This window comes from Aspergillus pseudodeflectus (assembly GCF_044049435.1).
Source record: "Aspergillus pseudodeflectus strain CBS 756.74 chromosome Unknown BJX68scaffold_33, whole genome shotgun sequence".
Taxonomy (NCBI): domain Eukaryota; kingdom Fungi; phylum Ascomycota; class Eurotiomycetes; order Eurotiales; family Aspergillaceae; genus Aspergillus; species Aspergillus pseudodeflectus.
The window spans coordinates 199569-219213 of NW_027263809.1; the positions used below are offsets into that span (position 1 = coordinate 199569).

A 19645-nucleotide genomic window follows, 5' to 3' on the forward strand; every position below is an offset into this window, starting at 1 on the left:
TGAAATGTCACCACCCTGATTATCGAAGTCGAGACCTTTGTCGTACACTCCGTACAACCTGTTCGTGTCCACCTCAGCTGAGCTGTTTGGCCTGACTTGACTCGACTCCGACAGTCCAGCTGCCGGGCGAGGGAGGGCTCCTGTCGGTGAACAGCCCCCGAAGCAAGGTACTTCTGTCATCAGCAATAGTAATTAAGTTAACTAGCCGTTGTGAGTAAGATGCGTTGTCCTGCATTCCATATCCACAGATCGCTGTTTCGTGGATTAGGTTCGTGCTGGCGTGCTCTGCTGGGGCTAGTGTGTGTTGACTCGAGGACGAGGTTGGAATGTGACTCGCTCCACTGTCATCATGCTAATTGTGTTGGTATCTACTCGATGACCTCGAGGGAGTCAAATTGTAATCTGTGGCAACGAGATATCTCACTTCCTTCAGATCGACTACTCCGGACTCCAAGCTGCCCCCAAAGATCCATGAGTGCAGGACTGGGGATGAATCCTGTTGGGGGGCCACCAGAAAGCTGGTAATATTACGGCGTATCGGTGGAGAATGCAGTGACCGTCGAATCACGGTGGCACTCTGTGACTGCAATCTATCCAATAATGAGCTTTGCCAAGTGCAGAGCTGCTCCACTGAATGGTCTGGACAAACTTAGGCCTGGCCGAGATTACAGCCAAGTATTGTGCTGTGAAGGAGATTCAAATTTCTGATCCCGGCGAGGGAAAGGGAGAAAGAGCCTATCTGTGAAGCTGGAGGAAAAGAGGGGAAGCTTAATCCCTGGTTCAAGCTGCGACAGCGGTCATCCATTGAGGAAGGCGTGGCTGCCAAGGCCGAAGTGGTGAGGTATATTACTCGGGCAGTGGGGCCGGTACGGTACGGTAAGGCCCACGTGAGCCACCGCCTTCCTGTCTGCACCGGCACTTTGCCTTCTTCGAACTTCTTCTCCCCCGTTTTTCCCGTTTTCCCTCTTTCCTTCCTGCTGAACCCAAACCCTGCGAAGCCAAAACGCGTTACTCGATTCGGTCATCCTCCCTTCCCCCTCAAAAGCATCATTCCTCTTTGGGCACTCGTGTTCAAGTCCCCCAGATCTTTCTCTCTCCCATTTGACGACGAGTTTTGAGCAATTCTTCTCGTCGCTTCCTGCCTCTAGTACCCATCATGGCCGACATCACCGCCGTCGGTGAGGAGAACCCGTCTCCCACCCAGGACGACCTGCAGCAGGCCGGTAACGGAGCCCCAGACAACCGCGGTACCAAGCGCTCTCGCATGAGTGCTGACGACGATGACGATGACGAGGATAAGCCCGGTCGCGAGCGCAGAAAGATTGAGATCAAGTTCATCCAGGATAAGTCGCGTCGCCACATTACCTTCTCCAAGCGGAAGGCGGGTATCATGAAGAAGGTGCGTGTGCTTCTACCTCTCAACCTTGAGCTCTCAAATACTCTTTGCAGCCATCTTCCATGTCTATCCTGACGTGCATCGGCATGGCCACTGTGCATTCCCTTTCGTCTCATGCATCTCCTCGAGTTCAATCTCGTCCGACCCCTCGCTAACGTCCACAATGCGGCCGCGTCACAGGCATACGAACTCTCCGTCCTCACAGGCACTCAAGTGCTTCTCCTGGTCGTGTCAGAAACCGGTCTGGTCTACACTTTCACAACCCCCAAGCTGCAGCCACTGGTGACGAAACCCGAAGGAAAGAACCTCATCCAGGTGAGTGCTACCCGAACTCGCTTCTTCCGAGTCGTGGCCGAGGTTGACATTCCCTAAACTATAGGCCTGCCTCAACGCGCCGGATCCAACAACCAACGAGAATGGAGTTGATGCCCCTGAGGTTCCCGCCGAGACACCGGAGGATGTGAACCACGCCAATGTCAATGCTCAACAGTCGAATATCCCTCGTCCCGCTGGAATGCACCCCGGTTACATGACAAATGAGCAGCAACAACAGATGGCATACTATCAAAATCTTCAGCAACAGCAGCAAGCTGGTGGGCAGTATGCTGGAATGCCTGTTGGTAACCGTATGCCGACTCAGCACCAGCCCACTGCCTAAGCGAAGGCATATACACCCGCCCGAAGAAACGGACAAGCCTGTAGTGTCGCCCTGCTTCCTCTTTGGCTTCGTCTTGCGCTGATGCGCGTACTCTCGGCTCTCACTTGATACCCAGCGAATCCGTTCCCATACGACTGTTCTACATACTTCCGGTCTCTGTTGTATACCACTGACCTACGCGAGACAAGATTTCCTCCCCATCACCTGTGTATATCCTGGACCTTTCGGTTCTGAATGTTGCAGAGCATCGAAATGTCTATTGTCGGTGTCGGCAATATCGTTTAACCTGCTATCCCTCCTGTTTAATGGCATCGCCTCGCCCCCTCTTCCTCCACAAGAAACCGGCCCAAAAATTCACAAAAAAAAAAGATGAAAAAGAAAATAGAGAACGAAACCGGGATGGTGATTGATTGATGTAGGCTTTGGACCACATTGACCTGGATTCCGACATTACTAATTGATCTTACTCTCCATCATCTCATAATCATCTCCTAGACGAGGAGGAAGTGTGGTGTTTCTGGTGCCCTTTCATCTCCATTTCTTCTCATTACTTACCGGCGAACGTGGTTGTCTGTTTGAATTCATAATCTGCAGTTTATTGTGCCTTGTTAGTTTCCTATACTATTTGTCCTCTCATATCTTGTCGGTTTCCCCTATGCGATGAGTTGGCCACCTCTCCTCCTCACAATCAAGAACGATTGTCTACCTCGAAATCCCATACTGGCTTGCGGGAAAGTAGAAAGTTGCATTCCCAGGAAGCAGGAGACGATGTTTTGGAAGGGGCAGCATGTTCGATTAATATGTTCGCTACTACTACTACTGGAATTCTCCCTTCATCGGGTCGAAATTCGTCTTGTATGGTATGGAGAAAATTGGACTTTCCTTGAACTACTTACTACCGTGGAGTATGTTACGACTACGACTACTAGTACTTGGTATCTTTAAACGCAATCTCTCAAGAATTACTAGTATCCTTTCTTAACACTACCCATCGACTAGACTAGATGTGTCTCTCCTCGTCTAGAGCACAGCTCGATTAACAGTGTCCAAAAGTATCATGTCCCAAGTACTCCGATTCGTTCTCATTCCAGTTGGGTAAAGTCCTCCGCAAGAAAGGGAAAGTGCGGATCCTAGAAAGCGCAGCCCAGGGTATAACCTGCGAGGTAATGATATATAAGAATAGCGATGAGAGAAAAAAAAAAAAGTCCAGGGTGTATAGATCGCTCTCGTAGTGTACATTTCTTGCCTTGGTAGTATATTAAGGCGGAAGGGAAGGTCCTAGGTAGACGCAGGTGTAGTGCGTTGGGTGAGGCATGGTCCGTTCTGGTATGAATTGAGAAAGGGAAGAAACGAAAGAAAGAAAGAAGTGAAAGGGACCGCCCGAGTTATTTAGACGGCGTATGCAGTCATCGTTATTGTTCTGGATTCTGACTATGTGTAGGTGTGACGGGGTCGGCTTCAGGGTCGTGTGGATCGCTCCGCCTGCGGCCCTGGCTGGTTAAACGGGTTAGATAGTTGAGGCCTGTTCTCCAGATCCCAAGGGCGTTCCTCGAGCCTGCGAGGATGCGACCTGGAGCTCCGCCGGTCGTAGGTTGGCGTCGTTGTTGGTGATCGTTACCTGTTGTTCGTTGATTATGCTGGGTATTTGTGGTGCCGTACCCGGCCAAGGGAGAAGTAGGGCCTATTGTTCGTCGTTTCGGAAGCAAGAGGCGACTCTCGGAGCTAGAGAATGAAGTTATTCGTGCCTTTCTGGTCTCATAATCGCCTTGTTGGAGTCGTCGTGGGCTCCAGCCTTGTGGACCGCGTAGAGCGCTGCTTTTGCTTCGCGGACGGTTTTGTAATTGGTCCACCGGAGATCGAGTGAGGAGGGATGATCGTCCGCCGCCTGTTGTCTCGACGTCGGAGTCGTCTAGTTCGGCCCATATTGAAGCCGGATCCATATTAGAGGAGGTTGATGCTCGCTTGGACATTGTTGAGTATATAGGAAGACTGGGGGCTCGCTGGCGAGGAGATTCGTGGCGAGGAATTGTTGGACGGAGTAATGGTTCTCGCTCGCCGACCTGGTCTTCCACATCCTCTAGTCCTAGGTCAGAAGAAGTTTCGGTGCGCTCATCGATAGCAGCCATTCCGGGTCCCATTGTCGCCTGAGAGGGCCCGACGACCGCCATGGGCGCATGGCTATCAATATCTTCCAATCGCCATGACAAACACAGCACTCCAGCGAGAAGAACAACGGTTCCGAGCGCGACAAGACCTGCATGTAGGCTCGTCAACTGAGGCATTTGGCGGAAGTAGATTAAACCATCCAAGATAGCGATGATGTTGTAGATGCAGAAAACGAAAGGATAGAGGATGCTCGTGCTGCAAAGCTTCAGGCCGCGATGAAGGTAGTACAGCTGCGAGAGGGCAAGCCCGATCATTGAAAGCAGAATAATCCATGACTGCCAGCGATTAAATTGATTGACACGATCCACAATTGTCCGAATAAGTAACTCCACGGCCGACTTGGCTAGTAGTAGTGTATGCGCGGATAGAATGCCGCTAACCAGCCCATAGCATAGTCCGCGTATAAGACGAACACGCGCATGAGGCACATTCAGGCGCGGCACATACGAGTTTCGTAAGGTAGGATGCTTCCAACGTGCAGTAGTGAAGAATTGTAGGAGCTTCGACCCGATTAAGATAGCCACCGACAGCAGTGCCGTCCCCGCCACCCAGAGAATGAAAGTTCGGCCACGAAGAAGCTCGAGGAGTTGATCGAGGGTATGCGCCGGTTCTCCAATGGCGCCGAAGACTGCTATTAAGACAGCACCGCCACAGACCAAGATGGTCCCTATCAGCGAATATCGAGTGAAAGCCTCTCCAAGAATCAACGTTGCGAATATCGTATTAAAGACAAGCCCCGACTGTTGCAAGATATGTCAGTCGGACCCGGATAGTCAGAGACGTCTAGCAACTCACTGCTTGAAGCGTCGAAAGCACAGGAAGCGGAAGTGTAGTTATTTGGATTGTACTCCCGACGATGTTTGCAAGGACGAACATGAGCATACCCAGCTAGAACACATCAGCACAGTCAAAGACACATTATCTTACGATTATCCATCATACCTGCCATCTTCGTCGTTTGTATGGAGGTCTTCGAAGTTCGTAAGGATGTTTCTCGTCTTCAAGGATATGCGACTTGCGCTGGAGAGTCAGTCCGATCGCCTGGAGGCTAGCCGAGATCAACCCGACAAGAACTCCGATCTAAAATACCAACCGCATTAGACACTGTGTAGTAGCTCAAATCAGAGAAGAGAAGCGTACCGCGACACTCCCTTGGGGTGACAGGTCACCGAGATTGCCCATCACGGGATACCCTCATGCATTGGTGGCAGTGTGGGGAGAGCGTAGACACAAACACCGGAGGACGTTCATCAGACGGGGCGGGCGTAGGTATACGGATGTCGGAATGCCATATTCAAGATCTGTAGGGAGGATGTAGTATTGCGTTTGAGAGCAAGAAGTTGGAGGAAGAGCGAGAGATGAAAGGGATGTGGAGTGATCTCATCTGGATGCGGGCGGGAGTTCCCCAGCGAAGCTACCAACCGCCAAGTCATCCCGAGCGACTAAGCATCCAGTGCGAACTGCACGCTTGCCCACCTCTTCCTGCTTCGCTCATCACATTGACAACTCTCCTCTCACACTAACTCGAGATTATACAAGAGCCGAGAGTAGGTGACTCTACCCCTCCCCTATACCAGATGCCTTCTGACCTCACCACATGCTTGTTGGCACCCGTGCTGCCAATCACAACGCTAACCTGTCCAACCTCACCCCAGACACCGAGCCTAGCCCGCGCCCCGATATCTTCTTACACCTCATATACCAGTCTTAGCTCCGGTATATCGAATCAGGCAAAATGTCGCAAAGCCATGCACTCTCCGACGACCAGGTATGCCCCGATCACCGCTCCGTTATAGCCAAACGTACCCCCCAGCTCATGCAACCCCAATCAATGTCCAGGTGTCGAGCGAGCTCCGCAAGATGACTGCGTTCATCCGACAGGAGGCTCTCGAGAAAGCCCGCGAAATTCAACTCAAGGCCGACGAGGAGTTCGCCATCGAGAAGTCGAAGCTCGTCCGCCAGGAGACCGCCGCGATCGACACCTTGTATGAGAAGAAGTTCAAACAGGCCTCCATGTCCCAGCAGATTACCCGCTCCACTCTTGCGAACCGCACCCGTCTCCGTGTCCTATCCTCCCGCCAGGAGCTTCTCGACGACCTGTTCCAGGAAGCTCGTGGCCAGATCTCGACCATCGCCGCTAAGGATGCCAAAAAGTATCAGTCTGTGCTGAAGGCACTGATTCTGGAGGGACTGTATGCGCTGAACGAGGGGGAGGTTGAGATCCGCGCGCGGAAGAAGGACAAGGATGCTGTCCAGAAGGCAATTGGGGAGGCGGAGAAAGAGTTCAAGAGTGCTGTTGGGCGGGACGTTAAAGTGACCTTGGACGAGGAGGAGACGTTGCCGGATGACAAGTGAGTTCTGCTCAAGCTTCGTTTTGTTTCTGCCCACTAAACTTCTTCTAGCGCTGGTGGTGTGTCCATTATTGGCGGACAAGGTAAGATCGAGATCAACAACACCTTCGAGGAACGACTGCGGCTGCTTGAAATCGACGCACTTCCTGCTGTCAGAAAGACGCTGTTTGGCAAGAATGTGAACCGGAGGTTCTACGACTAGATTCTGTATTGCTTCAAGCTCGAATTCAAGACCAGCGCGCTTCTTTAGTTTTATATTTGGACCTATGTAACCTCCGTATCTATCTGGTTCACCTCATTCTCTGGAGACCAGCTTCTCATGGAAAAATTTGGCAACCTCTGCTTGTTTACTACGAAATCCAGTGCCGGTACTTAGCGTGGTCTTTGCCAGGTTAGTGGACTTGTACAACAATCAAATCAGCATGTGGGAATAAATCTATTGGGTATCAAAAGAACACTGTATAGTCGCAACGCATGATTGCGGACCAGATTATAAGTATAGATCTTATAATGAAGAAGTCCAGCGATTATCCCGACTCTAGACAAAGGGCGGGCTATTCCGTGGTAAGATAGCCGTAATATAGCAACAGATGCTCAGTATGGCCGGACTGTTTCCTGAGATGTCAATCTGGCTTGACGGTAAGGAATGTATGGGTCACAAATATCCGACATGGCGGTGCAGCTTTGCAGGTTACTGACATGCCAGTGCACCATGCCAACTCAGGGACTAGTGTCCTTGGCCAGTTAGCTCCTCATCCACGTAGGGGTATCCTGTTCATCATTTGAACGCGTATCCAGCCAGCGGCTTCAGGGTCCCGGTTTGTCAACCCGAATAGGCACCTTCTTGTTGATGTACTTGAGAAGATTCTGGGACTTCTTTTCGGGATGATATTGACCGAAGAGGACTTTCTTTGGCTTCGGCTTCGACCTGACCGAGTAGACGATGCGATAATGAAGAGACTCCAGGGCCTCTTTGGCCAGAGTCCGCCTGAGATGAGACGCACCCGAGTCTTCAATAGCGGTGAAAATCTTCTTGACCCGTTCGGCGAGCAAATCGACCTCGCGATTGAATTCGTCTTCTGCGTTCTCGTCACGGAACTTTCTCTCAGACCATCCGGAATCTATGATAATGTTGAGGAAAGTTGTGACAGCTCGGAGCTCCCCGTAGTCGTATTCAGGCTGGCCTTTCCGCTTGTGACGCTTCACGTCGAATCGTGGGTCACGGAGAATATTAGTGATGCGCTTCACTTCGGAATCACCATTGGCAGGCTGGAGCTCTGCGTGGGGATCTCCCGTCAAGAATATGAGTGCAAGGCGACGCCGTAACGTTGCGATCCAGCTGTTCGTCGGTACAATATGCTCTAGCAGGCGGCTCTGTAGTTCTGCATCTTTCAAAGTCGTAGACACAATTTTACAGATACGGGTTGCCTCCTTGACGTTAGAGAAATTCTTCTCAAGAGGACGCATGAAAAAACTCACCAGGTCACCAGCGTCCTCATCAGGCACACCCTCTAGCACGGCAGTTATGGTTCTCTCGAGTTTGTTGCATATGATAGAATGGCGGGTTAGCGAAGAGTCTAGTGGAAGTCGAAGAAGGATGTCTAATATTCGGTTTCGGGTATCGCTTGAGAAACTGCTCTAGAGTCAGTGTTTCCTACTGCAGTCAAAAACGATGACTAACAGGTCTGCGGCTTCACGGAAGATGTCCAGGACAGATAATAGAGCTGTATGTTGTTGATGCTGGGATTCGGGAAGATCGCCTATCCATGTCAGCCACAGATAAAAAAAGTTACAGGGGTTTGTTGAACCGACTTGAAGGATTTGCATCTGTTATAATCGGGTCGGATAAGGCTAAGGCCAGCGGTCTCGCACTCATGTGCCAGAAGAGGGTATCAATGTCTTCTGGCTGTACCAAGCGCTTCATACGCTCCGCCGTGGTACGCTAGTGGACTGTTACTAGTAATCCTATGGCTTAGCTGACAGGTTGAGGAAAGAACCAACCTTGATTGCCCCGCAATAGGCATGTCTCAGGCTCTCTCGAGACTCGGAAGGTACTAGATCATCATCAGCGACAATGCCACTTTAGACAGGATTACAAGAACAAACTCGAATAGAATATCCACCTGACAAGCTCATCAGATAGTAGATTCCTTGAGAGCGCAAAGTCAATGACTCCCGAACTGAACGCTCGCTCTCGAGACCCTGGCTCTAAGAACTGTTAGAAGTGGAAGACGAGGTAATGTGCGCTAGTAGATCACTCACCTCGTAGTACCTCTAAGTAAGTTCCGGGGCAAACACAGTCTCGAGGAAAATCTGGCGGCGGAGGCAAGGGTGTCTGAAGGTCAAAAAAGGGCCACGACTTTCCCAATTCGAATGCCTCCGTTCTTCTCACAGCATCGAGGAGACGTTTTATCCCCGTAGAGTCATCGGCACCACTATCTAAAGCTGAGGCAAGAGTTCCTTCGTTTACGCTCTTCTGTTTTGCCGAGTCACTCTCTCGAGCAGATTCAGCCTTGAGGGAAGCTCTTAGCCTCGCGATATCCGCCTCGGTCTCTTTGTCATCGACAGCGTGCATTACGAGGCTATCCAAGGTATTTTTGTACTGGTGACGGACAGGCTTAGACGGCAGAGCGCTTCTGGTGTTCGGGGTCTTTCGAGTTCGCAGTGCCCTTCCTGAGGCAGCCGAGTCGTGCTCCATTTCGCTATCGTCTGTGAATCGAACCTTCGGAGTTTGAGGCTTCAACAAGGCTAAGAGCTCCTCGGGAGGCTCAAAAGAGGATGTAGAGTCCGACTCTTCGCCGTCTGAGCTGATGACAACCTCCCTTCCGTTCTTGAAAACACGCTGGGATGAACCGAAGGATGATGTTGTTCCAACACTCTGAAAGCTCGATTGCGGACCAGTGTCATTATTAGCTGTCTCTTCAGTGGAGCGTAATAGGGACCGCTTTAACTGCGCCGAAGGCCCACCCGGGGTATCTGGGGTTGTGCCATCTGACAGAGGCAGCTGCGGAAGCTCTGAGCTGGGGGAGGACTGGAGGGCAGGCGTGGGGTCCTCGACCGGAGTTTCTGACCGTGTAGTCTGAGCGCCCAAGGCAAAATCCGGTCGCTTGAAGTAACTGGTTATCTTTCGCGCCGGATTCATGCCGGATATAACGTCAAGGCAGAGTAGACTGTGGTTTGAAGTTGATCCCCAATTTCGAGGTCTGCTCCACGTCCGTTACGCGTTGCTGGATCGCGAAGTCACGTGAGTAATACTAAGTGCGAGAGTACCGTTTTCTTTGTCTTGCTTACCAGCAATGATACTTCGATGATGGCGGTTGAATTGGACTTTTTTTCCTTTGTTCAAAACTAGAGAATCGATTTCCATTCGTCAATGGTACCCCTGTTGGTTGGAGCCTAGACTGCAATCGCTGCTGCGCAATTTTGCAGTACTCACCCAGCATCAATCTTCAGTTTGTTCAAGAGGGATTCTCCTGAGGTAACAGTAGTATCTCTCGGGTTTGCATTAGTGAGAGGGAGATTCTGCCGCGCCATGTCCTGGATGCTAAATATACCTTCGTACTGTAGGTTTTATGTACTCGATGTACAGAAGCGGGGGCGGGGTGCTTGCAGAATTATGCTTGGCGGGCTGTGCAGTCGAGGTCGTAACGAATGACCAAGCAAGACAATCTATTCTCAGATGCGATGGCTTCATGATACGTTGTCCTGTGGGCGGGTGAGTTATTGCGCACTAAAACAGCTCTGTGGCCCGATTCTCTATACGAGGAGACGAATCGAAGACTACTATGTACAGTATGAGCCTACGAGAGAGAGAAAGAGCCCTTGATTTAAGAGGTTGAACAGCCCTGCGGGAACTCGGCGGCCCCTCCCTGGCGTCGATCCCTCCTTAAGCTCGCACGGCCATGCTCCACCAGAAGTCCATGACCGATCGGAAACAAATCCAACCCGCCCCTCCGCCAATTCTGCACTGGTGCAGTCCCGCTCATGTGTTTGACCGAATCATTCGGCGTGAAGTACTTACAACAATAGGCAGGCAACGTTCCTCTCAACAAACTGGACACTAAATTATTGAGCTTTGATTTGTTGGTTGCGAAAGAGAGGCAGTGTTGCGCTGACGGCGCTATGAGATTTCTTGTGATTGCCGGGCCAAGTGAATCGATAGTTTCAATGAGATTTCGAGATGACAGCCAACGATCTGCGTTAAAATCACGATGGACTGGGTGTACGCGTTGAACGGAGACACCCTTTCCGTGTTGAGTAAAGTTGGTCGGTGCAGATTCAAGAAGCAGCCTTCGAAAAGGAGTAAAAAGGGGATGGAACTCGGGGCACCCGGACCCCGGAGTTGCTGCAGGGATCGAACTGCTCCGGACTTGATCTCACATGCCTTCATGCAACATTCGTGATCTTTTCTCGAGCCTTGACCCTTCTTCTCTGAGATGAGGCGCCCGAAAGGGATGTCTCTCGCGCCGTCTGTCCAGTGGTTTACGCTGTCAAGGGCAGTGTGTGGTCGAACTGTCCCATGCGATAGGTGGAGCGTTTCGCGTCACCAGCCAGGATAGCCCAGTACTATCCCAAACAAGGTCTAGTCGGTTTCAGGCTGACTGCTCCAGCCTCCAAGCGAATATTGATATTAGGCAAGGTGGTATTTTGTGAGGACAGAGAAGACTTGGATAGTCCTGACTCCGGGAACGCAGGACGGCCCGGAATCCGATAGCGATTGAGTAGTTATGCCATCCTTCATCGCCCAGGTTCAACCGGTTCGAGCGGCATATTTCGATAGAGGCCGAAGTTCCGAGTTATCTAGGCTCGGGGCAAGAACGGCACCGTTGCTGAGTAAAGTCTTCGGATTTAACTATCTGACATCCTTGGCAATCGCCGTCAAGTGTCCCGGATTCTGGGTTCCAAACATCCAGCGATGCTGGAACCAGCATTGCAAAGCGACGCCATCGCCACATTTGCTTAAGAATTTTGCTTGGGGACCGTCAGCTCCCGGGCTGACGCTCTCAGTCTCGAACGAGGCTGGAGGTTCCTCGTGGGAGATCCTGGTATGTCCGGTACAGCTGGATACACCATAAATTACCGGAAGAGCTGGAAGCCATACCAATCTATGCATCAGCCATCAAACCGCCTGGGCGCGAGACTAGGAATGGGACTTGATATTTGTGCTGGAGGCATCGTTGGATATGCTTGAGCAAAAGACTCAGATCTGTAGACAATTAGAAGCCAGCTTCAAGGGCGGGAAACCCCTTCAAGTCGTGACGTGTAGAGAGTCCTCTATTCAAAATGCACCCTTGTGATGGATGATTATTGAGGGATGACTGAGATCCATCATCCATTGCTCTGGATGGCAGTAAGATTACCGTCAGTCCGGCGTTGCTGGCCAAGATTCGTTAGCATCAGCCGCGTACCGCATCGGTAAGTAATGATACACGTTCCCTGTTCCCGCGCTCTCGAGTGATTGTCAGCCAGAGCCCTCCAGAAATGCTGTCCTTTAACAGTTCTTGCCCTCTCTCAATCTTTCGACTCTCCCCTCCGGCTCCCCCAAGCGCATGAGGATTGATCCTCAGGATTCCCTTGTCTTCTATATAACTCTCATTTAGCATATTGATGGCTCATGGTGTTTAATTCCCTTCGTTTGTTCATCACTTTTTCTCGAGCCGCCATCTCCCGTGCTGTGTTCTAGCATCATACACTGACCTTCGCCCTGACGTGCAAATCACTCGCCTTCTAACGTCTACCTCCTGCATCGAGTGCGATACGATTATATATTCTCCTGCGCACTCTCCATTCCCTTCCGACCGTGCGATTCCGCTGCATTTCGCTACAAGTGGGTACACCTCCTGCGCTGCCGGGTTCGGCTCGTCGGAGCGGAGGCTCCTCCATATTCATACGATAGTTTCCCTGTTACATGCCCTCCAGGGGCAAGCCGTGATTCGAGATGGCTTCCGTCAACTTTGACTCAGAGGGACCAGAGCCTACACCAGGGGTTCGCCATGTCGATAGCAACATTACGATGCCAACGAAACGCCAACGATGGGCGACCACACGAGCCACGAACGCCGGGGGTATGCGGAAACGCGTTTCCATCATGGATCGATTTCACAAGCGCGCGGAAGCGAGGGATGAGAAGCGAAGGTCTACTGCGGCAAATTCAACAACCGGAGCGCCGCCAGATCCGCTCCCAGAGGACCCAGGAAACAGGAAGGTCTATGTGAATGTCCCGCTTCCCGAATCCGAAAGGGACGAAGATGGCCATCCCATGGCAAATTATCCTCGAAACAAAGTTCGCACGGCCAAGTACACGCCTATAACTTTTGTCCCAAAGAACCTGTGGTTTCAGTTCCAAAACATTGCGAATATCTACTTCCTCTTCATCATCATTCTCAGTGTAAGTTCAGACATTTTCTCCTATCGGTATCTTCTAGCTCTGGCAAGTCAAAAGCTAATGCGATTTCCATTACTAGTTCTTCTCTATTTTCGGTGTCGATAATCCCGCTCTGAATGCGGTCCCCTTGATTGTCATCGTTGTCGTGACGGCTGTGAAAGATGCCGTTGAGGACTGGCGTCGGACGGTACTAGACACCGAGTTGAACAACTCCCCCGTCTATCGCTTAGTCGACTGGACCAATGTCAATTCGGCCGAAGATAGTGTTTCATTATGGCGACGCTTCAAGAAAGCCTGCACTCGAGCAACCATTTGGACGTACCGGAGGCTCAGGGATATGATTCAGAAGAACAAGAAGAACCAGACGACTGATGTTGAACGACGCGCATCTTTCCTGACAACTGCCTCACCAAGAGCCTCTATGGAATCGCAGCACGGCGACCGTGGGATGGACGACGCTATCCAGATGACTCCTGTGCCCTCTCCAGTGCCTGACGCGCGCTCAGATTGGCCACTTCCTTCACCAATTCATAACCAGTTTTTGCATCCAGATAAAGCGGCTCGCGATAGTATGGCCGCGTCTGAGGGATCAGCTGCAGGTCAACCGAGGAAAATCGGCAACGTCGTGGACAAGACAAAACAAGTAGTTGGCAAAGCCCGCTTCAAGCGCGACTACTGGAAAAGCTTACAAGTTGGTGATTTCGTCCGGCTGTACAACGGTGACCCAATTCCTGCGGATATTGTTGTGCTTTCAACATCAGACCCAGATGGTGCCTGCTATGTGGAAACGAAGAGTCTCGATGGCGAGACTAATCTGAAAGTCCGACATGCTCTCAACTGCGGGCGCCAAGTCCGACATGCTCGCGATTGCGAACGGGCAGAGTTTGTTGTTGAGAGCGAGGCCCCTCATCCTAACCTTTACGCTTACAACGGCGCCTTGCGGTGGGACCAGCGCGATCCTGACTACCCAGACGCTCCTCGAAAGGAAATGGTGGAACCAATAACAATCAACAATCTGCTTCTGCGTGGATGCTCTGTTCGCAATACCGAATGGGTTCTTGGTGTTGTCCTGTTCACTGGCGTTGAGACCAAGATCATGCTCAACTCTGGCGAGACGCCCAGTAAGAGACCACAACTTGCAAAGGATCTCAATTGGAACGTCATCTACAATTTCATTATCCTGTTCTTCATGTGTCTCGTTTCCGCCATTGTCAACGGCGTTGCGTGGGATTCTAACACTGGGTCTCTCGTGTACTTTGAAGAAGCCTATGGGAGCAGCCCGGCAGTTACTGGTATCATCACCTTCTGGGTTGCTTTGATTCTTTTCCAGAACTTGGTGCCAATCTCGCTCTACATCTCTCTCGAAATTGTTCGCACGGCTCAGGCTATTTTCATCCATAGTGACGTTTTCATGTATTATGACAAGCTCGGAATCGCTTGTATACCGAAAACTTGGAACATATCTGACGACGTCGGGCAAATCGAATACATATTCTCCGACAAAACTGGCACTTTGACGCAGAATGTCATGGACTTCAAGAAGTGTACTGTCAACGGTGTTTCGTACGGCGAAGCATTCACGGAAGCCCAAATCGGCATGGTTCGTCGTGAAGGAGGCGATGCTGACGCCGAAGCCGCAAGAGCTCGGGCAAAGATAGCTGCGGATAAAACGAGAATGATCCAGATGCTGCGAGCGAAGCACGACAATCCGTATTTACGCGACGAAAACCTTACGTTCGTCTCACCGACTTATGTCGCAGATATGAACGGCCAATCTGGCGCAGCCCAAAAACAGGCCACCGAACATTTCATGCTTGCTCTTGCCCTGTGCCACTCGGTCATCACTGAGCACACACCTGGTGATCCTCCGCAAATTGAGTTCAGAGCACAGTCACCGGACGAGGCGGCCTTGGTTGGTACAGCTCGCGATTGTGGATTCACCCTCCTTGGAAGATCCAATGACGACCTCATTTTGAATGTCATGGGCGAGGAGCGTACCTATACCGTTCTGAACACACTCGAGTTCAATTCCACCAGAAAACGGATGAGTGCTATTGTGCGTATGCCTGATGGTAGCATCAGACTGTTCTGCAAGGGCGCGGACAGTATTATCTATTCACGTCTAGCCCCAGGAAAGCAACAGGAGCTTCGGAGAGAAACAGCACAGCACCTGGAGATGTTCGCCCGTGAAGGTTTACGAACCCTATGTGTCGCGGACCGAAAGCTCTCCGAGGATGAGTATCGAACTTGGAGCAAGGAGCACGACATTGCAGCAGCGGCAATCACGGATCGCGAAGAGAAACTCGAAAACGTCGCTAGCTCGATTGAGCAAGAACTTATGCTCATCGGCGGCACTGCCATTGAGGACAAATTGCAAGATGGCGTGCCAGATACCATCTCTCTGTTGGCTGAGGCAGGTATCAAGCTGTGGGTCCTCACTGGTGACAAGGTTGAGACGGCCATTAACATTGGCTTCTCATGTAACCTTCTCACTAATGAAATGGAACTGATTGTCTTCAATATACCTGAAGATCAGCCACAGAGAGCGTCCCAGGAATTGGACAAGCACCTACAGACATTTGGACTCACTGGCTCTGACGAAGAGCTTATCGCTGCCCGAAAGGACCACTCACCTCCTGCCGCGACTCATGCTGTTGTGATTGATGGTGACACACTGAAAATAATGCTCACTGATGAAATGAAGCAGAGGTTCTTACTTCTTTGCAAGCAATGCAAATCCGTCCTCTGCTGCCGAGTCAGCCCGGCTCAGAAGGCGGCCGTGGTGCGACTTGTGAAGGAGGGTCTCAATATCATGGCGCTTTCTATTGGTGATGGTGCAAATGATGTTGCTATGATCCAAGCGGCCGATGTTGGCGTTGGAATCATCGGAGAGGAAGGTAGACAAGCCGCCATGTCGGCAGATTATGCTATTGGACAGTTTCGGTTCTTGCAGCGCCTTGTGCTTGTTCATGGCCGGTACTCGTATAGACGCCTCGGTGAAACGACTGCAAACTTCTTCTACAAGGTAAGTAAACTGCTCTTAGTACTTCTGATTGCCAGGCTGACACTCTGAAAAGAACTTGGTTTGGACTTTCGCACTCTTCTGGTACTCGATCTACAACGACTTTGACGGCTCTTATCTGTTCGACTATACGTACATTGTCTTGGTGAACGTCGCGTTCACTTCGTTACCTGTCATTTTAATGGGTATCTTTGACCAAGATGTCGATGACAAAGTGTCGCTGGCCGTTCCACAGTTGTACAAAAGAGGCATCGAACGGCTTGAATGGTCTCAGACAAAGTTTTGGTATGCGGCCACTTTGCTTTTCTCCTATCGTTTCACTAATTGGTGGCAGGTTGTATATGCTCGACGGCTTTTACCAGTCCGTCATGTGTTTCTATATGCCATACCTTCTGTATGAGCCAGCCAATTTCGTACATGCCAGCGGAAAAGACATTAGCGATCGAAACCGCATGGGTATCCTTGTTGCGACCTGCGCTGTGATTGCCAGCAATACCTACATCATTATGAATACCTATAGGTGGGATTGGTTGACGGTATTGATCAATGTGATCAGCTCTTTGCTTATTTTCTTCTGGACCGGAGTTTATTCCTCTGTCATTACGTCAGCACAGTTCTACAAATCTGCTGCTCAGACGTATGGAGCCCTATCTTTCTGGGTGGTTCTTCTTGTGACGGTCATGATGTGTCTCCTCCCTCGGTTCACCGTCAAATCTATCCAAAAGGTGTTTTTCCCTCTCGACGTCGACATTATCCGCGAGCAAGTCACCCAAGGCAAATTCAAATACTTGGACGAACGCGAAACATTCGTACCGAAGGCAGGTGGTTCTGCAACCGACTCCGCGGCTTCCTCAGACTTGGGAAAGCCAATTAATGCTGGTACGAAACAAAATCCGTTCTCAGATGATCAGCAGATTTATGCGGAATCCGTTGCCCCGACGGTTCGCACGCATAATCAACGCGGCCAGAATGGTAGTAATGGAACCACCTATGCATCTAGTCTCGACACAACCCAATATCCCCACCCCCAGGCGGTCGACTACGTGCGATCCTCAGCCGAACGAACGCGACATTCTTTTGATAGAGCCCGAGGCAGCTATGACAGGGCCCGGCAAAGCTTCGACGCAGCAGAAGGATTCCCCTCAGCGAACAATCTAACGCGCGTGGAGTCGTCACTCACTACCGGTGCTCAACGACCGCAAAGTCCGCATAGTCCGCTAAGCAGCTTGCACGACCCTCCGTCATATCGCTCCTAAACCAATCTTGACTGTTCATATACTAACATCATGTGTTCGACGGCTCCTTGTCGGTTTCTTCCCAAAGCATCCATTCTGATCTGTTTCCTATATTTGTTTGACGAGTAATCGTGAGTTCTGATTCTACCCTTTTGATTCTGGTTTTCTTTTCGCGCCGTTGTCGATTCCCCGATAGAAGGCGTTCGGTATACACATATGGGCGGCTGGGTGCAACTTTACATTTCCTTATACCTATTCTTCCGACACCACAGTTTCCTCTTCTTCTTTCGTCCCCGCTTTCTTTTGATTGTGGGTTACAGCTTGACTTAACTCTTTCCTTCCCTGTACAAAAGCATTTGCGAGTGCATCTTCGCCTTGAGCTTCTACGCTACCGCACTTTCATAATTTCCTATACATAGTTTTTGAATGAGGGCGAGCCTTGTTACGTCGACGTTTTTCATGTTTGGACAAGAGAGGCGTAATTGGGGTTTATGTGCTCTGAATACCTACAGAGTCTGTTCGATTGTGGACAATAATACGAGCCTTGAAAGGATCATTGTGACTCAAGTAGTTGCGTAGGCTCTTCTGAAGGCAAACCACCCACGGGTGTGAGGCCCAGGCGCGTACCTGCGCGTAAAGTAGCTGCGTAGCGCGCCTCACCGCCTTCATCCAAATATCCAAGCCCAGTAGACAGGTCAATCATCAGATTATTTCTTTATTCAGCCACACCTCAACTCTCGATCACCTCTCGTCACACTTCTGGAGGTAGACCGCTTCAGGCTCCTTGACGATTGACTAGTCAGCCTACTTTGCCAGCCGCTTCTTTACAATAACCACAACTCTCTACGCGCTGGCGGCTTCTAGTTGGCTCAGCGCCTATCGCAACACTTCCGAGTTACCGCTATGGTCAACTAAGTCTTTCTTTCAGCTTCAACGGCTTCTCAAGCTCTTCACTTCAACCTCCTGGGCGCACCTTCGTACCTCGTCTTGCCGCCGGAGGAATGTGGTGTGACCTTCTCTCGCCTGTGGAACCCAGGGTTATTACTAGATAACCATGGAATTTATGAACATTGTCGCGTAAGAAGCGCCTCTTTTTCCCATACCCCCCGTTGACCGTCTCATTACCCCATATTGAGCACTAATCACTGTTCTTCTTACAGGGAACTTCAGGCCGTCCCAACCGAAGTCCATATCCTCTGCCCGCGGCAACATGACGACGATTACGGAAGGTATGAAGACGAAAGTGAGCCGAACGACTCAGGCAAAAGTGTTACAGGCCTGGTAGCGGAGGCGAAGACCCGCAGAGAAAAGTTTCTCTCTTGCATGCGCATCCTAGCGTACAGCGAGGAAGAAGTCGAGGATATTCAAAAATGGATCTGGCGGAAAATCGATGATACGCTGGAGAAATGTGACCTTTGCATCAAGCATTATTACATGGGGAAGATATGGCTTGTCGAACACCTCAAGGAAAACTATGACGATGAGGACATTGAGAAGTTCTCGCGAATGCTGGACGAGTGGGACATCAAACGAATAACAAGGAATCTCGCGACGGCCACAGTGAAATTAAAAGAAGTGCCCCCGGAGCAGATTGGATTACACGTGCTGGACAGAGCCTCGCTGCTATCAATCTTTGAGACGCTGAGCTGTGAAGCTATGCTGCGAAGTGATAGCTTGCTGACGGAGCATTTTGACGAGCCTTTCAGGCTAATCCAGACAAAGCGCACTCTGAAGGTCTCCGATTACATCCCTGCTGTTATCCGCTTCCTTTTTGATTCCAACCAGAATCGCAGTTTCTGGGCTATTCATTCTTGGATGCGATACCAACGGCCCCCAACCACAGCGGAATTTGACTGGGCAATCAAAGAGGGGCTGCTTGATGCCTTACGGACAGCATCACAGCAACCAACGCAGCTTGCTATAATCCAACGACTTTGGCGCGGCATGCAGCTCGTTGTCAAGCGATTAGATAAGGAGCAAGTGACGCACAACCTAAGGGCCCTAGAGATAGACCCTTGTCGTCTCTCTGTTGAGCATCTCGCAATACAGTCACCAGGCTTACGTTTCACGTTGAATACTATCCAAATCTTTCTCGAGAAGGCTCCAGGTGATTTCTGGGATGCGATGCAAACAATATCGCCCCAGGCCATTGTTGAGCTTGTCTTCTATAATCCCCAGCTTGATGCATTCCTAATGCAGGCCACCGAGGGCGAGCCTTATGAAAAGTCTGCAATGAAGGACATGCTATCCTGGGTTGGCCCATTTATGTTATCCTTGAAAGGAGCCCATCAGCCCACCGCCTGCAGGTCTCTTGTATATCAACTTATTGACAGACTACAGGATGCCCGCTTTCCAAACTTGGCAAGATTTCACTGCTTTCATGTTGGCTTGGTTAGCTTACTCCAGACACTTCGCAGTTTCACGGACCATGA

At 50.7% G+C, this 19645-nt stretch overlaps 5 protein-coding genes across 5 annotated transcripts; 3 read left to right on the plus strand and 2 right to left on the minus strand.

The window, feature by feature from the left end:
* Positions 1-1156: 1156 nt before the first annotated feature.
* Positions 1157-2054, plus strand: BJX68DRAFT_268757 (uncharacterized protein; the record flags this gene model as incomplete). Its single annotated transcript, XM_071046170.1, has 3 exons — positions 1157-1399; positions 1577-1711; positions 1776-2054. 3 exons carry the CDS (start codon positions 1157-1159, stop codon positions 2052-2054), a joined length of 657 nt encoding a protein of 218 aa, XP_070897104.1.
* A 1325-nt stretch (positions 2055-3379) lies between these two features.
* On the minus strand, positions 3380-5696 carry BJX68DRAFT_127106 (DUF803 domain protein). Its single transcript, XM_071036224.1, has 4 exons — positions 5361-5696; positions 5163-5300; positions 5016-5108; positions 3380-4960 (listed from the first exon to the last, which is right to left on the minus strand). Exons 1-4 carry the CDS (start codon positions 5400-5402, stop codon positions 3467-3469), a joined length of 1767 nt encoding a protein of 588 aa, XP_070897105.1. The 5' UTR covers positions 5403-5696; the 3' UTR covers positions 3380-3466.
* BJX68DRAFT_241148 (H(+)-transporting V1 sector ATPase subunit E) lies at positions 5692-7009 on the plus strand. Its single transcript, XM_071040795.1, has 4 exons — positions 5692-5767; positions 5820-5988; positions 6060-6571; positions 6623-7009. Exons 2-4 carry the CDS (start codon positions 5956-5958, stop codon positions 6771-6773), a joined length of 696 nt encoding a protein of 231 aa, XP_070897106.1. The 5' UTR covers positions 5692-5767; positions 5820-5955; the 3' UTR covers positions 6774-7009.
* On the minus strand, positions 7010-10357 carry BJX68DRAFT_241152 (uncharacterized protein). Its single transcript, XM_071040796.1, has 8 exons — positions 9863-10357; positions 8834-9798; positions 8678-8779; positions 8573-8625; positions 8384-8513; positions 8253-8331; positions 8051-8204; positions 7010-7999 (listed from the first exon to the last, which is right to left on the minus strand). Exons 2-8 carry the CDS (start codon positions 9711-9713, stop codon positions 7379-7381), a joined length of 2019 nt encoding a protein of 672 aa, XP_070897107.1. The 5' UTR covers positions 9714-9798; positions 9863-10357; the 3' UTR covers positions 7010-7378.
* A 1658-nt stretch (positions 10358-12015) lies between these two features.
* On the plus strand, positions 12016-17766 carry BJX68DRAFT_241156 (phospholipid-translocating P-type ATPase domain-containing protein). Its single transcript, XM_071040797.1, has 4 exons — positions 12016-12959; positions 13036-15981; positions 16034-16263; positions 16313-17766. Exons 1-4 carry the CDS (start codon positions 12510-12512, stop codon positions 17232-17234), a joined length of 4548 nt encoding a protein of 1515 aa, XP_070897108.1. The 5' UTR covers positions 12016-12509; the 3' UTR covers positions 17235-17766.
* Positions 17767-19645: the final 1879 nt, after the last annotated feature.

Coding starts and splice junctions, on each gene's coding strand:
- BJX68DRAFT_127106 (XM_071036224.1), bottom strand. CDS start 5,402: ATGGGCAATCTCGGTGACCTGTCACCCCAAGGGAGTGTCGCG. Junction 5,301..5,360: donor CACCCCAAGGGAGTGTCGCG/GTACGCTTCTCT, acceptor TTGGTATTTTAG/ATCGGAGTTCTTGTCGGGTT. Junction 4,961..5,015: donor TGCTTTCGACGCTTCAAGCA/GTGAGTTGCTAG, acceptor ATCTTGCAACAG/TCGGGGCTTGTCTTTAATAC.
- BJX68DRAFT_241156 (XM_071040797.1), top strand. CDS start 12,510: ATGGCTTCCGTCAACTTTGACTCAGAGGGACCAGAGCCTACACCAGGG. Junction 15,982..16,033: donor CTGCAAACTTCTTCTACAAG/GTAAGTAAACTG, acceptor CACTCTGAAAAG/AACTTGGTTTGGACTTTCGC. Junction 16,264..16,312: donor TGGTCTCAGACAAAGTTTTG/GTATGCGGCCAC, acceptor AATTGGTGGCAG/GTTGTATATGCTCGACGGCT.
- BJX68DRAFT_241148 (XM_071040795.1), top strand. CDS start 5,956: ATGTCGCAAAGCCATGCACTCTCCGACGACCAG. Junction 5,989..6,059: donor ATGCACTCTCCGACGACCAG/GTATGCCCCGAT, acceptor ATCAATGTCCAG/GTGTCGAGCGAGCTCCGCAA. Junction 6,572..6,622: donor GAGACGTTGCCGGATGACAA/GTGAGTTCTGCT, acceptor AACTTCTTCTAG/CGCTGGTGGTGTGTCCATTA.
- BJX68DRAFT_241152 (XM_071040796.1), bottom strand. CDS start 9,713: ATGAATCCGGCGCGAAAGATAACCAGTTACTTCAAGCGACCGGATTTT. Junction 8,626..8,677: donor CAGGTGGATATTCTATTCGA/GTTTGTTCTTGT, acceptor ATGATGATCTAG/TACCTTCCGAGTCTCGAGAG. Junction 8,000..8,050: donor ATGAGGACGCTGGTGACCTG/GTGAGTTTTTTC, acceptor AACGTCAAGGAG/GCAACCCGTATCTGTAAAAT.